At 61.0% G+C, this 15,775-nt stretch overlaps 2 protein-coding genes across 3 annotated transcripts; both read right to left on the bottom strand.

Moving 5' to 3' along the window:
* Positions 1-4,803: 4,803 nt before the first annotated feature.
* On the bottom strand, positions 4,804-8,054 carry S100A16 (S100 calcium binding protein A16). Its single transcript, XM_090051872.1, has 3 exons — positions 7,770-8,054; positions 5,449-5,628; positions 4,804-5,206 (listed from the first exon to the last, which is right to left on the bottom strand). The coding sequence occupies exons 2-3, from the start codon at positions 5,620-5,622 to the stop codon at positions 5,042-5,044; spliced, it is 339 nt and encodes a 112-aa protein (XP_089907998.1). The 5' UTR covers positions 5,623-5,628; positions 7,770-8,054; the 3' UTR covers positions 4,804-5,041.
* A 4,078-nt stretch (positions 8,055-12,132) lies between these two features.
* On the bottom strand, positions 12,133-15,243 carry S100A14 (S100 calcium binding protein A14). Of its 2 annotated transcripts, XM_090051994.1 has the most exons (4): positions 15,108-15,243; positions 14,661-14,852; positions 13,453-13,599; positions 12,133-13,208 (listed from the first exon to the last, which is right to left on the bottom strand). In XM_090051994.1, exons 2-4 carry the CDS (start codon positions 14,688-14,690, stop codon positions 13,089-13,091), a joined length of 297 nt encoding a protein of 98 aa, XP_089908120.1. In that variant the 5' UTR covers positions 14,691-14,852; positions 15,108-15,243; the 3' UTR covers positions 12,133-13,088. The 2 variants fall into 2 exon arrangements, with proteins under 2 accessions (XP_089908120.1, XP_089908121.1); XM_090051995.1 differs by lacking the exon at positions 15,108-15,243 and having other exon boundaries at positions 14,661-14,928.
* Between the last annotated feature and the right edge of the window lie 532 nt (positions 15,244-15,775).

The following is a 15,775-nucleotide window of genomic DNA, read 5'->3' as shown; positions in this document are numbered from 1 at the left end:
CCAGGGGCTCAGAGCCACTGTGGTCATGGCAGGACGGCACGGACAGCGCTTGGCTAGGCCTGGGGACCTGGGCACCCAGTAGCAATATGCACCACGTTCACCCGCTCCTGAACCCGAGTCCACATTGGCAGCTCTCCATCCACACTGCAGGCCCTGCCCACCCGTTCCCAGGATCCAAGCACCCAGGACTAGTTTGGCAGGCAGAGCTGCACAGCTCTGAACCTGGGGGAAGGCGCGATTGTTTGCTCCTGTCCTATTTGCACTGGCAGGGACCAGATCGGCTGTTTGATTAGGGGGCAGAGCCCAGGTGGCTCCCAGGGCCAAGGGATGAACCCAGGTTGCTGGGTCGGGAGAACGATCAGAGCTGGTGCAAGAGTGCCCTGGGCCCCGAGTCTGGGCCGGGGGGATCACTCCTGCCCTGCAGCAACCCCAGAGATGGGATGGGAGCAGGTTTGCATCTCCATTTCCCAGGGAAGCTGTGGGATTTGCCCCCCGCTCTGCCACAAGCAGACTTAGGTTGCCAGTGCCCCCCCACCCCCTGGCCCAAGGGACCCCCCTGCCCGACCAAGCCCCCCTGCACCAGGGGAATCCAGCAGTTTGCAATGAGATCCAGGCCTGGACTCTGAGGTTCACCCCTAGCCCTGACCCCTTCTGGGATGAGGGTGATGGATGGAGGATGCCCAGCTGCAAATGCCAAGGACCGGGGTGCAGGAGAGGCAGGATACCTTCCCACCCCCCTGCAGTCCTTTGCAAGCCAGGAGGGAGCTGAGGGCAGAGGTGCAATGCTGTTGGGAGGCTGGGGGCAGTTCCCTGTCCCCGGGGGCTTCCAGCCACCTGGGTCAGTGCACAAATGGCGCGTGCAGCGAGCAGACAGGCACAGGTTTCAGGGGCTCTCCCAACCCAGCCCCATCCAGAGCCGTCCTGTCTCTATCCCCACCACATCCCAGGTGAAACCATTCCCACAGCAGCAGGCAGGTGCGCCTGGGCGTGGGGCGCCACAGGGACATGTCTGCGGGGCAGGTTTATCCATCCAGCTTAATGCTGTGGCAGGTGCTATGAGCATCAGACCTGGCCCAGAGGCAATCAGAGCACAGGCAATCGGACCGGGACCCTGCAGAGGCAGCCCCAGCTGGGCAAGGAGTGGGGCTGAGAGGGGCTGGAACAATGCAGGCAGGGGGAGGAGAGGGGTGCTGGGGCATCCTGGAAAGTAGCAGGGGTGCAGAGGTGGGTCCTGCATCAGGAGCAGCCGGAGAGGCTCGAGGGTCTTGGGGGCATGAGAAGGGAGGATGCTCAGCCTTGGAGATCGAGGCCCCTGTGAACTCAGAGCCCCCAGCCCCATATGGGCAGGCAAGAGCAGGGGCCCAGACCACATGGTAAGCAATGTGCTTGCACACTTGTGCATATGCAGTGCCCTTGCACACCCCCTGGGCACGTCAAGTGTGCTCACAGGCTCACCATGCACAGGTAGCACGCTGGCTCACTCACCATATACAGACAAGGCGCTCGCATGCTCACCAGGAACATGTGAGGGGTTTGAATGCTCACCAGCTGCACACACACACACCCCTCCCCACCATCCAACACCCGGCCCAAAGCCACTTCCTGCTTCCCAGCCTCTCTGGCATCAGTCCATGGCATGGTGCCCGGAGCAGAGCGGGGCACAAGAGCCTGACTCATCCCTTGGCTCTGGGCCGCAGGGGGAGGTCCATGGGCAAGCAGGGAGTGGCCGGGCTGGGGAAGGGTCTCCCTTCCTTCAGATGTGCCCTGCCCAAGGCTGGAACCTGCCAGCCATGCCCTGCTCCCAGGCCACACCCAGACACCTGGGTCCCACAGGGAGTTTGCAAGGACCAAGCCCTGGCACCCCAAAGAGCCCAAGGGAACCCCTCATCCAGCCACACCCCCTCCCCATACAGGGAAAAGGGCTGAGGCCCTACAAACTCAGTTCACACCACCCCCATACACACAGCCCAGGAGCCAGAGAACCCCCCACCCGCCCAGTCCTGGGGCTGTTCTTTCTGGCACCAGGCTGCGGGGCTCTGTAACCGCAGCGCTGTGAGTCACCGCAGCTCCCTCCCCAGTGGAAAATCCCCGGTGGGGGCTGCTGGCCAGCAGCCAGGATGGGCTGAGCATCCCAGCGGGTCCCGGGGCTAAGCCAGGGGCTGCGGGAACAAAAGAGCTGGCTGTGCACAGATAGGCGCCAGCCTCTGCACTGCCCCACGAAGCCGCTGATGGGGCTGGGCTGGGCTCCCCGTGGCCGCGCTGAGGCCGAGGTCCAGCCTGGCACTGGCCACACGCTTCAGGCCACCAGGCAAATAAAGGGCCCAGTGTCTGGCGCTTCCCCTGCCCTTTGTGGCGGCAGCTCCCTGGGACAGGCCGCAGCGGGACAAGAGAGGGGAAGGAGCCCATCCAGGCAGGCTGGGACAGGGCTGAGCCCCAGCGCTGGGTCCCTCGGAGCAGCAGCATTGCCATGGGCTGTGTGGCACAGGTGGCAATGCCAACAGAGGGGCCAAACACTTGGCACAGTCCTTGGGGTCCCTGCGGTGCCTGGGCAGCTGCCGGCTCCATGCGCACCAGGCTCTGGGGTCTCATACAGGTGCAACGCCCGAGCAGGAGAGCCTTGCCCACGCCCTTTGCTCGCCAACTGGCGCGGTGTGGAAACGGATCCTCCAGCTGCTGCCGGGGAGCCCGTGGGGGGAATCAAGCCTGGTGCCCAATGCACAGCGATTCTGGGGGGTCCATTGCCCCCCGGGCCTCGGTGCCTCACTACTGCTCCCGCTGCATAGCCCTGGGGTCAGTCCTGCTCCCCCCCAGCTGGGATCTACAGGGAGCTCCTGTTTACATGGGCGCCTGTTGCTGTTTACTGGCAGAACCGGAGAGAAGCCGCGAGTGAGTCACCGGCTGCACCCTGGCACCTGCCAGCACTTCCTCTCCCCTCCCCCTGCCCTGTGTGTGTGTGTGTGTGTGTGTGTGGCGGGGGGGCCAGAGGGGCTGCCGCGCGCCACGCACTGGAAGAATGGAGCTGTGAACATGGGAGCCATGCCAGGGAAGGAGAAGGGCCATCTCTTGGGGTGTGCACATGCATTCACACACATACGCATGCATTTACACACGTCCTTGCATGCATACCCATTCACACGCATGTCCTCACTGGCACATGCATGCTCACATGCATTTATACACATGTGCATGCATACACACACGCCCCCACGTGTACATGTTTATACACATGCATGTGCATTCACACACATATGTATGTATGCACACGTATACACATGCATTCATACACATGTACGCGCATTCCCTGCATGTCCTCGCATGCACACGCGCATTCATATTCACATGCCTTCACATGCATGCACACACATTTGCACGCACGTCCTCGCTGGCACATGCATGCTCACATGCATTTATACACATGTGCATGCATACACACACATGCCCCATGTACATGTTTATACACATGCATGTGCATTCACACACATATGTATGTATGCACACGTATACACATGCATTCATACACATGTACGCGCATTCCCTGCATGTCCTCGCATGCACACGCGCATTCATATTCACATGCCTTCACATGCATGCACACACATTTGCACGCATGCATGTGCATCCACACACGTCCTCACATGCACACTTATGCACATGTGCATTTGCACGTGTCCTGGAATAGACTCCCTCCAGAGCTGGTGCAAGCATCTACTCTGGACTCTTTTATGAAACGTCTGGATGCTTATCTCGCTGGGATCCTATGACCCCAGCTGACTTCCTGCTGCTGGGGCAGGGGGCTGGACCCGATGATCCTCCAAGGTCCCTTCCAGCCCTAACGTCTATGAAATCTATACACATGCACATGCCTTCACATGCATGTCCTCACATTCACACATGCACTCAAGCATGCACCAGTGCTCTGCCCCAGTTTGTAGCCTGCTGCCAGCCCAGCTCTGTTGATGCCCCTCAACCACCCCTCGACCCCTCCATTCCAGCAGGCAGCCCCCTGCCCTCCCCCCACTCCCGCATGGGGGCTGGGGGCATATCCTCCAGCAGATCCAGAGTGGGCAGCCGAACAATGCCCTGCCCTGCCCCCTGGAAGAACCACCCCCACCTCCCTGAGCTCCATCGACCTGGTGCCCCCAAACCGGCCCCTGGCCTCTGCCCCATGCTATGCTCGGAGCAGAGGCCCCACTGCCACTTCAGTGCCTGGGGGGAACGGGGCAGCCCCTGGCCATGCATGTGCACGCGCCCTCCTGCACACACTTTCTCCAGGGACAAGCCCAGCTGCAGGACCCTTCGGGTCTCTGCCTCAGAGCAGCTGCAGGTACTCTACCACCGGCTCCCTGAAGGCAGTCGCTTCCCTGCACCGTGCCTCAGTTTGAGCAGAGAGGCAGGAAACAGGGACATGTGGACCCCCCTCCATTAGCCCCATGGGTGCTGGATGGGACCCCCCATGGCTCTGGGCTGGGGGGGCCAAGGGGCTGAGCCAGCCCCAGGCAGGAGTGTGGGACTCTGGGATGCAGGGACCCATGTCCCCCCACCCTGGTGTTTGCTGACACCGCGTGGCAGAACTCCGCCACAGCAGGGCCTGGACTGTGCCTCCCCAGCATGCAGTGCGCACATGCGTGTGCATGTGTGCGAGTGCTGCCCTCTGCTGGAGAGAAATGAAACTGCCCTTCAGTGCCATTCCAACCCCTTCTTGCAACCCTCCACCCCAGAGGAGTCTGCACTGCAAAAGCTTCCCACACCCCAGCTTCACGCCCCCAGCAAGACCCTCGTGTGTCGCAAGGAACACAGACATGCTGGCCCTCCATCCTTTATTGCAGGAACGGCTCAATCCGGCCTGGGCACCAGCCATCCCAGGTTGCAAGGGACAAGCATGCATGACCCACAGGCCCTGTAGGACCCATGGGGCTGGTGGCACCAGGGGAGGATGGGAGGGCAGCACCTGAGGGGCTTGGGAAGGGGTCAAATATGGCCCAAGGGGACAAGATCAGAGACTCTGGGAGGTCTGGGCTGTGGGGTGCCTTCTGGGGAGCCACTACTTGGAGAACTTGATGCTTTGTTCCTGCTGACGGATGAGGCTGGCAATGGGGCTGGCGATGCCCCCAATCAGGGTCCAGTACTCCTCGAAGCTGATGCGCCCATCCTTGTTCTCGTCCAGGTCGCAAATCAGCTTGTCGGCCGCGCGCTTGTTCCCAGTGTCCTGGGGAGACAGGGCAGAGCCGTTCGCACAGGACCCAGAACATGGCAGGGTTCGGGGTCCAGTGCCGCCTGGTGGGACCAAACCAAGACCCACATCCCCAACCCAGGGAGGCTTCGGGTCTCCCCCACCCCCAGCCAGCCCAGCACCAGCTGCTTCTCACGCCCTTGCAGTCACACACACATGCACATGCATTGCCACAAGCGTCCTTGCATGCACACAGTGGTCCTCCTGCCCAGCCTCACCGTCAGCATGTGGTTGAGCTCACGGGTAAGCATCTTGCGGAAGTCCTTCTTGCTGATGCGGCGCGGCTGCTTCCGGCAGCAGCAGCCCCCGCCGCCCGCGTACTTCTCGAAGTTCTTCACCAGCATCTCCACGGCACACTCCAGATCCGTGTGCTGCTGCTGCACGCTCGTCATCCCGGCCTTGAGGGGGCAAGAGGCCATGTCATGAATGTCCCAGCCTGTCCAGGTGGGTGCTGGGGCTGGCGGGCGCTGTCCTGATGGTGCAGCAGAACCCAGAGGACGTCATGGGGACCGTACAGGTCATGCTCACACACATGTGCAAAGGCATGTGTGCTCACCATGGGCTAGAGAGTGCACAGGCCTGTTCACAGGGTTGGGGTCAGCTCAGATCCAGGCCCGTATTCCATCCGTACGGACCTGCCTGCAGCCACCAGTGCTGCTGCCCAATACAGATCAGCTCCCTTGCTGAGTAGGACTGGCCCTGGGTGCAATGGGGTCGTTACAGGCCTGGAGACAGGATGCTCGACATGCATCCCCAGCTCCCAGAGTCCCAGGATCATGCAAGGCTCTGCTAGGAGCCCCCTTCAGTGCTGCCATGCCAGGACCCCCGCCCCCAGCAGCTCTCCACTGTGTTCCACCTCATCCTGACACCCACGGGGTGCTGACAGGAACAGTCATTATCCCACGGGGTGAGGCTACGCCCTGGAGCAGTTCCCCATTCCCAGCATTCATGGGGAGGGAACACAGCGGCTCCCCCGCGGCGCACAGGACGTGGGAGGCGGAAATGCATCCAGGGTGCAATTACCTGACCATGCAGCATTGTGACACCCCAGCTGCACACTCTGGCACTTCCAGTGGCGCCCCCAGGGCAGAACAGAAGGGGCAACTGGGCACCAGATGTCATGGGCCTGGCCCCAGTGATGCCAGCAAAGATGGAGATGTGGCCAGGACGCAGCGAGCACCTCAGCACAGGGTCAGGGCACTGCTCCCTGGTGCCGCTGGGGCTGGACTCTCACCCCCAGATCCCTCCAGGGCTTCCAAGTAGAAGCCGGCGTGGCCGTACATGAATGCAAGGGGAGCCCCTCTCTCCAGGCCCCGCCAGCCCTGTCTTTTGGGGGAAAGGCCCAAGCTCCCCCCAATATCCAGTGCCCCGGAGCTCCCACACCAGGAGGTGCCGGAGGCAGGAACCAGCGGCCAGCCAGGCGTCTCTGCGTGAAACAGGATGCAAAGGACAGGGGCAGCGTCTGCTCGGCTCTGCTCTTCCTGCCCACTCGGCTTCAGGCAGGGGGTCTGCTTGGTGCCACAGAGGGTGGCTGATTTAGCCACCAGGCCAGATCCAGCACTGCCCCATGACCTCTCCGTGGAGGCGCCCGATTCACACGGGGGGACCAGAGCAGGATGGGCCTTGTAGCACTCGGGTCCATGGCCCCTGCTGCAGGCAGCACCGGTCCCTGCTGGCACTGGGGCTTGCCCAGGCCCTGCCCACATCTTGTCTCAGTGCCCCCAGACCCCTACCCCACCGGAGAGGATCTCCAGACACCCCCTCTGCTCCAGTCCCCAGCTGCTGCTCCCCTGCACATCTGGGCACCCTGCTACTTTTGCCCAGTGAGATGCGGGGATGTGGCTCTGGGGGCAGCAGGGGGGTTGCCGCAGGCTGCCATTAGCAGACCCCTCCACCAGCACAGGCCAGCAGGCCCAGGGGACCACGAGCGGTGGCAAAGCAACTTGGCCAGTGGTTGGGGGAGACCCCAAAGCATCATGCAACTGCTGTCTGGCCCTGCCCCATCCCTTCCAGCAGAGCCCAGCCTGTGGCGGGGAGCACCTATGCATGCAGGAGAGATGCACCTGGGCCCGATTGGGTGGGGGCTGGCGCAGGCGCACCGCCCGTGCAAATTCCCTGGTGTGGGCGTGAAATGCAGCAAGACAGGGCTCGCTGCTCCGCTCCCCGGGGGAAGGCAGACCGGTTCCTGGCCGCCAGCCCCGGCCTGCTTGGCCCCACCCTGCACCCCTGCACTGGCCTCCATCCTGCCCAGCTCCCGCTTCTCAACAGCTGGTCCTGGCCTCTCAGCACCAGGACGCCCAGGTGAGCCCCTCTCCAGCCCATCCCCAAGCTGCTCCTTCCCCTGCCAGCCACCGGCTCCCCTGGGAGGAGCAGACTGCCCAGCAGCAGTGCGACGAGGCCTGTGCTGACACATCTGGGTGCTCAGGACCCGGCATCTGGCTGCTGGGCTCGACCTGTCCCGTGCAAATCCAGAGCCCCGGAGTCCACAGGCAAAGGGGCTGGGGAAGCTGGTGACTCCCCGAGCTGCATGGGCCCCTACCTCGTCGGTGCGGTGGTGTTCTCCGTCTGTCTGTCTGTCCCGCACTGGCTCCTCCCGGCTTGGCAGCAGAGGCGACTCGTACTTGCCTGCACCTTGCGTCTGAATCACGAGGTCTCCTGGCTTTTAAAGAGTCACGGCCCTGCTGGGCCCACGCCAACACTTTTGGGGCGTGCCTGCCACCAGTAGCTCGATGGGAACACCAGGCCAACCCGTTGCAACACGCGGCCCCCTTGGCTGCCCGCTTCCCCATGAGCGCCCCAGGACATCTGTCCCCATCCCTGCTCTGGGGGTCTCCTCGGGCAGCCCCGAATTAATGGCAGGAGTGGCTGGGAGACGCATCCTGCCGCCCCTCCCAGCACCACCATCCGCCACGGTCCCCGCCATGGCCAGTGGAGAAAGGAAATGGCCTTGGCTCATGTTGGAGTCAACAGGAAACATGGAGTCCAGCTCAGGAAGCCAGAGCCAGAGGCCAGGTGCTCCTCTGCCCTGGGTAGACGAAGGGCAGAGATGCAGGACTTTGGGCCAGACTTTGACTTCCTTACAGACGCCAGAGACTGGGCCACTCCGCTGCTTCCCATAGAGCTGATCACAGCTCAGCCCACTTCCACATGACCCCATGGGACTGGGGAGAACCAGGCCAAGGGAAACCAGGGTCCAGGCCTGCAGACTTTGGACCTGGGTTGTATTAATAGGAGTGCCGCTTGCATATCAATGGAGGAGATTCATTCCCCCTCTGGGTTCAGCATGGGGGAGGCCTCACATGGAGACCTGTATTCAGTTTTGGGCCCCACACCGCAAGAAGGACCTAGGCAGTTTGGAAAGGGTCCAGTGCAGGGCAATAGGAATAATTAGGGGGTTGGGAGGCAAGAAAAGATGTGGTTATATAACCTGGAGAAGAGAAGGCCAAGTGGGGTTGATCGCAGCCTTCAGATCCCTGAAGGGCCATTGCAGAGAGGACACAGACGGGTTCATCCCCATGGGCATAGGGGATGGGACTAGGACCAATGGCCTGGAGCTGCAGTGGGGGAAATGTAAGTTGGAGGCGAGGAGGAGCTTTCTGACCATGAGGGTGCTCAGGCATCAGAACAGGCCGTGGTGGAGTCTCCATCCTGGGAAACTTTCAAGAGCAGGACGGCCGGGTGGGTAGAGTCAGGGCTGATCCTGCCTCGAGCAGGGGGCTGGGCTGGATGGAATCATTGTGATACGTTGCAGAACACAAAAAAATTCAAATACATTGATCTAGATAAAGTCACAAACATATACAAGCATCTGAAGTGACCTTGAAAGGTCCCTGCCAGACCCACTTGCCTACCAAACATCTGTATCGCAGCCTCGATACTGCAAGCACAGATGGCCGCTAGCTGCTCCTAGCTACCATTGCAGCAGCTGATGAAGTGAGCTTCAGCTCACAAAAGCTTGTGATGTATAAATAGACAGATAGATAATCTCTCTATATATATTTGTGTGTATGTGTGTGTATCTACTCTGGTTGGCCTATAAGATGCAAATCTTCCCTGCTTTCTACCTGACTTCAAATTGACACCGCGAACTACCCATCTCCTTCCTAGCTCCCAGCCAGGCTCCTGTGCAGTTAGGCGACTAAGCCCAATTACCCCAGTTAATTGCACCCTCCTGTCCTCCCTTTGAAATGCCAGAGAGATGAGACAGGGAATTAGATGACAGTCATTCACCGGCGCATGGGTATCATAGGTCAGGTGCCGTTTACTAGCTGAGCCCCCTGGCAAAGACCCTGGGATTATCACTGGGACAAACCCTCCATTTTTCTTGTCTGGCTACTCAATGGCGGGGGTTGCAATCCCAGTGTCGAGGCACCTGGACCTGCCCCCAGCCCGGTCAGCCCCAGCCACGCATGGTGGTGCCAGGACAGGGCAGGAATCCCTGCCTGCCCCCCCATGGGCAAACAGCTCCCGCCCTGAATCACAGGGCTTATTACTCCTGCAACTGGCAGGTATCATCACCACACTAGGCCTGTTTCTTTTACAAGCCAGGCGGGGCATGCATGTTCCCAGTGTTTGTCATGAGCTTCCCACCTTGGTACCCGTGGCTCTTCCTGCCACACCTGGGTAGTCATGTCCGGCGGCAGTCCAGGAAGGGTGGGAAGCAGCTGTGGGCTGTCACCAGGCTGCAGGTTGGAGTTGGGCCCCAGGGTCTGTTAGCACCGCCACAACTCGATGGAGACTGGGAGCAGGTGTTCAAGGAGTTCAAGGACCCACGGCCACGAGACCCCCGCCCTGTGGGTCCCTGAGCTTCTGGGTCACAGTATCTCCTTCCCCCTCCCCAGCACTGTTCAGTCCAGAATGGGTAGCTGCAATAGTTTTTCCCAGAAGCTGCAACTGGTGGTCAGGACCCTGGGGTTGGATGTGCAGGGTTTCATAAATTTCATAGACACTAGGGCTGGAAGGGACCTTGGAAGATCATCGAGTCCAGCCCCCTGCCCAAAGGGCATGAAGTCAGCTGGGGTCATAGGATCCCAGCAAGATAAGCATCCAATTTGCTCTTGAAGGTGTTCAATGTAGGTGCTTGAAACACCTCCAATAGCGACCAAAACACTGGCTTGCATCCATAGATGCTTCTCGAGCAAATCCCGGGATATCATTCTCCCCTTGTACTCGGCCTTGGTGAGGCCGCAGCTGGAGTACTGCGTCCAGTTTTTGGCTCCACAATTCAAAAAGGATGTGGAGAAGCTTGAGAGAGTCCAGAGGAGAGCCACGCGCATGATCAGAGGTCAGGAAAGCAGACCTCATGACGACAGGCTGAGAGCCATGGGACTCTTTAGCCTGGAAAAGCGCAGGCTCAGGGGTGATCTGATGGCCACCTATAAGTTTATCGGGGTGACCACCAGGATCTGGGGGAACGTTTGTTCACCAGAGCACCCCAAGGGATGATGAGTTCGAATGGTCATAAACTAATGCGAGACCATTTCAGGCTGGACATAAGGAAGAATTTCTTTAGGGTTAGGGTTAGGGTTAGGGTTAGGCCAAACCCAGGGCCAAATCCGTGGCATCTCCCTGGAACATGGGTGCCCAGTGGGTCTGGCAGAGCAGGGTTTTGCCCACGTGCCCCTGCACACCCAACCCTGTGGTCCTGGCCACTGATTGCAGACTTGGGAGAAACTATTGCAGCTAGCCGTGCTGCACTGAACAGTGCTGGGGACGGGGAAGGTGATAGCATGACCCAAAAACTGCCTGCACCTTGACTGGGGGTGACTCAGGCTGATCTGTTGATTGCCTCTGACAGGCCGGAAACTTGTTTGTGGGTTCTCCAAGCGTTCCACAAATATTTAGGTAACCCGGGCAGTACTCCAAGAGCCAGCCACGCATGGCCGCCGAGGAACAGCCCGATGGGAAGAGGGCGCCGGGGCCAGACTCGTGGCCTTCCCTGCTTCCACGCCGCTCCTAGCATCATTTCTCCCACCCCTGCTCTGGGAAGCAAACCCAGGAGTCCTGGCTCTCTGTCTCCCCGCTCCTGACACACACGGCTCTCCCCATTACATCATACGATGGGAAGACAACCCAAGCATCGGGGCTGCCAGTCCTTGCATGGAATCACTTGACACATCCCGGGTCTGTATAATTAAACCAATGCCACACCTTTCTACTTTATTTTCCTTCTAGTTCATTCCCATGGCAGCAACAATAAATAGTCATGCCCGTTGTGAAATGCAGCCCACGGAGAACAGAAGACAGCCGGCAGCCCCAGACAGCAGGCCAAGTCCCTGTGCCCCTGGCCAGGAGGTTATGGAGGTCCTGTTGTGGTCTGGGGAGGGGGAGTTTCTCCCCTCCAAAAAACACCCTCAAACAGAGAAGTGACAGAGCAAATGCCCCAGGCTCTCCTGCATGCACTCCCCTCCTCCAAAATCACCGTCCCTGATCCACCCTGTCACGAACTCGGTGCTTGAGAACATGCTGCAGAGGGGTTTTTGCCACAGGGTCACCCGTAGCCACAGACCCTGGCAACCCTAGATGGGCGTCTCCAGGCCCAGAGACCCAAACACCAGCCTCAGACGGCTTCAGCAAAGCAAAGCTGTAGCTAGGACCCCTCCCTAATACCCCATATTGGATGGGCTTGGGGCTGAGCCAGGAACACACTGCCAGGTGATCTGGAGAGGAGTAGCAGTGTTGGGGCAGACGGTTTATTCCCTTCATCCCCCATTTATGGCCCCCCCCAGATGAACCCAGAGTGAAAGGTACCAGCAATGGGCCCAGCTGGCATCCCACCTTGAGACCCGCATGTACCAAGCTGCCGCGTCTCTCCCTCCAGGGGCACATGCCCTTCTCCCCCCATCCGCCGCCCAAGCCCCCATCACCCAGGGGCACAGACATACACCGGGGCCTGCATGGGACTCGTTCCAATTTAAATTTTATTAATTTATACAAAAACTTTTGCAAGCAACTCAGGATGATAATGTACCGCCACCCAGCCCCGGTCCCATGCCCCCACCCCGGACAGACAGCAGTGAGGCAGGGGAGGGGTGGGAAGGCTCCTCTGTCCCCTATCTCCATGCCAGAGACAGCTCTGGGGAGTAGTAGCAATAACACTAATACCTCCAAGCATTCACGGCATTCAAACCAGGTTGGCACCCTCAGTGCACCCTGGTTGGGGGCTCCCATGCACAGGGGGCCCCGAGACAGGAAGCCCTGCATAGTCAGTGCAACTCAGTGCAGCCCGGAAATGGCAGATACCCTTTCAGCATGGAGCAGGGTCCCGGGGCAGCAGCTGGGCCGAATCCCACCCCAGAGCCCACCCTTCCCACCCTCTTCCCCCAGCTGGGGATGCCCCCGCTGCCAGCAAAGCCTCCACTACCCAGCCCTGAGCACAACCCCGCACTGCCCAGGAAGAAGGGGTCACTGACCCATCCCAGAGCCCCTCGACCCACAGGTGCCAGAGGAAAAGAGCCAAACCACAGCAGATTCAAAGGTGGAAACCCAGAACTGCCAAGGCCCTCAAGCCAAGGGGCCAGGGAGCACAGCAGGTGAGACCCCTCCCCCCCCAAGGAAATGGCTGGGGGAGGGCCCTGGAGGGGTCCTGGAGTGGGGGGAACCCTGCACCTCCCTCCCTCCCGAAAGCGGGAAGGGGTCGAGAGCAAGTAAGGGGAGGCAGGTTCTCAAGCAGCCCTGGATGGAGCGGGTTCTAGGCTGACGGGGGGAGGAGAACGGGTTCCAGGGCCGGGGGGAGGAGGGGGGTCCCAGGGAGATGTAACACTGCGTCCTCCTCCATGCTGCGGCCCCCAGTGATGGTCAGTCTCTGGCGCGCCGGGATGGGGGGGCCCCGCAGCACGGATCTGGGCTCGCCGGCGCCTCACTTCTTCTGGCAGCCCTTGGCGGCATCGCCCATGATGTCCCAGTACTCGCCGAATTCCAGTCGGGCCTCACTGGGGTCGCCCACGCACTCGATCTTCTCTTCCAAGGGGCCGATGCACTATTGAGGACGCGGGGCGGTCAGGTGGCTCTTGCATAGCCTCCACAGAGGTCCTGGCCCCAATTCACGGCCCTGCACCTCGGCCCTGTCCCCTCACCCTGAACTCCACCCCTCCGGCCCTAATCCAGGGCCCTGCACCCAAATCCTGTCCCTCCACCCCCCGGGCCCAATCCAGGGTCCTGCCCCGGATCTCAGGGCGAGGAGCTGCCCCCTGCCCCAGAGCGGTGCCACGCGCTGCCCTTACATTCCCAAGATGCGGCAGCTTCTGCCCCACCAGCTCCTTGAGCTCGTTGGGGGTGAGGTACTCCTTGCGCCCCTTTACTGCGTAGCAGTGGAACTGGTTGATCACAGTCTCGATGGCCTGCTCCACATTCGTCAGCTCCTGGCAGTCCTAGAGCCAGAGGCGGAAGCGGAAGATGGTTACCGGGGGCGTAGGGAGGGGACCGGGCAGGGCTGGATGCCGGGAGCCGGTTCCCAGCCTGGGAAGGGAACCTGCCAGCCCCATCCCACGCATGCTGAAACTGGGTAGGATCAACTCCCCTCCCTGCTCCTGCCAGGGCTGGCACCAGGGTCTCCAGGGAGCAGCACAATGGGCCTTGCCATGGTCCATGAGGACTGGGGCACCCTGCTGAGTTCACATTCCTTCCTGACCCCCGGAGCTGACCGGCTCAGGCCCTGAAGCATGGCTATGAATGGCCCTGAGCCTCCTAATCTGCTTCAGGTCCCACAAGGGGTATGGTGCCCAGCTTCTCCACTGGCCTGAGCCCCTTTTTGGAGGCTGAGGGACCTCCGGCATCCCACGGCACATCTGCAGAGCCCCCAGCTGAAGGGGAAAGCTTCTGGCCTGGGCTGGCTCCCTGCAACTGGCTACCTGCGACTGGGTCCTCTCCAGTAGGAGCAGCCCCCAAAAAATCAGCACCGCCAGCCTCTCCGGGAAATGCTGCTCCCAGCCAGACCCTGGGAAAGGATCTCTCATTTGGGAACGGAAAGCAGGAGGCTCCCAGCTCTGTCTCCTATTCCCTTGGTGAAGGCACTCGTTAACATGAGACCTTTCAGGAGAGCCCTGGACAGCGAGCACAAGCCCAGGCAGGGCTGGAAAAGCCTCCCTGGACTCCCAAGTGGCTCTTGAGTCCTGTCTGTGCCGGCCTCACTGCTCTCTCCTGCACCTGGCTTGCTTAAGGGGCCCTCGAGAGCACACAGGCTTGGAGGGAGGGCTGGATCCAGAGCCCAGGGAAGCCCAGGGCTGGTTTCATTAGGCTTTGGATGAGGCAGCCCATTTGCAAGCAGGCACCACATTCAGGTCTATCCTGGCGTCCCATGGAAGGACTCCGGCCGATCCGCCAGCCCCTGTCCCCAGGCCCAGGCAGGATCGCCCTTCTCCGTGGCCACCAGCCCAAACACAGCGGGCATCCGCAGAGGGACAGAGCAAAAGTAATTCTGGCATCCATTGACCTTGCGCTTCTTGCAGCAGCACTGGCCCATGCTGGCTGCCTCCGGCTCCGGGGTCTGGCTCCTGCTGTGGCTGCGCCTTCACGGGGCTGCGGGGAGTGGTGAGCGTCAGGTGGAGTTGTCCAGTGCTGGGTGCTGGGTCACGACGTCAGGGGCACTGCCGGCAGCTGATTGTGTATCCCCCACAGGGCGTTCCTAGGGCAGGAGAGACAGGGCCTGGGTGAGGACCCGATGCGTTCCCGGCTCCCCCCAGCCAGCACCGATGCTCCACGAGGGAGGCCAGGAGCTGCCGAGACACGTCCCGCTTGGCGCACCACCCCTCCCTCGCAACGTGTTAGGGCAAAGCCTAAGGGGCTGGGCTGGGCAGGGCCAGGCTGGGGGGGGCCGGAGGGTAGGTCAGATCCCCCCAGCCAGGGTCGGGGAAGTCCAAGAAAAGCCCAAGCCACTTACCTGCTCCCAAGGCTCTTTTGGGCTGGGGAGGGCCGTGTCCCCCGCTGGGATTTTATACCGCAGGGAGGGGTGAGTGGGAGACACCTCACGCAGATATGGTGCAAGGTGTCTCATTTCATTGCCTGGCACGGGTCCAGCGTGGGGCCAGGCGCCACCCACTTCCAGGGGGGTTGGCCGTTCCCAGGCCTCGCAGCCACCCGCGCACAGGAGACAGTCTGCACCGACCTGCACCCGCATCCCTACCTTGCCCCTGTCGCAGCAGGGACTGAGTGGGCACCAGCTCCTGCTGGCTAAGTAGGGTCAGGCTGGGTCAGCTCCAGGAAGGGCGACACATGTAAGACCCAGTTAAGGGCTTGGTAGTGTCCCCCCAACCCCCAGCTGCCCCTGCACAGCACTGAAGGACAGAGCTGGCCCCTTTGCCCAGCCTGGCAGCAGTGCTTCCCTGGGCAATGCTGCTGGTGCTTTTACGAGAAGTGTAAAACAGTGGCCTCGGCCTCCCTTTGGCATTGATCCTCCCCTGGCACCCTCCCCAGGGACAGACCCCGCGTGGAGAGCCTCACTGAGTCTTCATGGGAGAAAGTGCCTTCATTTCCAGCCTTAAGAGGGTGTGTTACACTCAAACTGCTGTCGTGATAACCCCCCCCCCGCCACATCCCAGCAGGAGTGGG

Source organism: Crocodylus siamensis, chromosome 6 (assembly GCF_052110815.1).
Source record: "Crocodylus siamensis isolate JL-2025a chromosome 6, ASM5211081v1, whole genome shotgun sequence".
Classification (NCBI taxonomy): domain Eukaryota; kingdom Metazoa; phylum Chordata; order Crocodylia; family Crocodylidae; genus Crocodylus; species Crocodylus siamensis.
This window is presented reverse-complemented; position numbering and strand designations above follow the sequence as displayed.

Coding starts and splice junctions, on each gene's coding strand:
- S100A14 (XM_090051994.1), bottom strand. CDS start 14,690: ATGGGCCAGTGCTGCTGCAAGAAGCGCAAG. Junction 13,600..14,660: donor GCTGCTGCAAGAAGCGCAAG/GTCAATGGATGC, acceptor CTCTGGCTCTAG/GACTGCCAGGAGCTGACGAA. Junction 13,209..13,452: donor AGCTGCCGCATCTTGGGAAT/GTAAGGGCAGCG, acceptor CGTCCTCAATAG/TGCATCGGCCCCTTGGAAGA.
- S100A16 (XM_090051872.1), bottom strand. CDS start 5,622: ATGACGAGCGTGCAGCAGCAGCACACGGATCTGGAGTGTGCCGTGGAG. Junction 5,207..5,448: donor AGCTCAACCACATGCTGACG/GTGAGGCTGGGC, acceptor CTGTCTCCCCAG/GACACTGGGAACAAGCGCGC.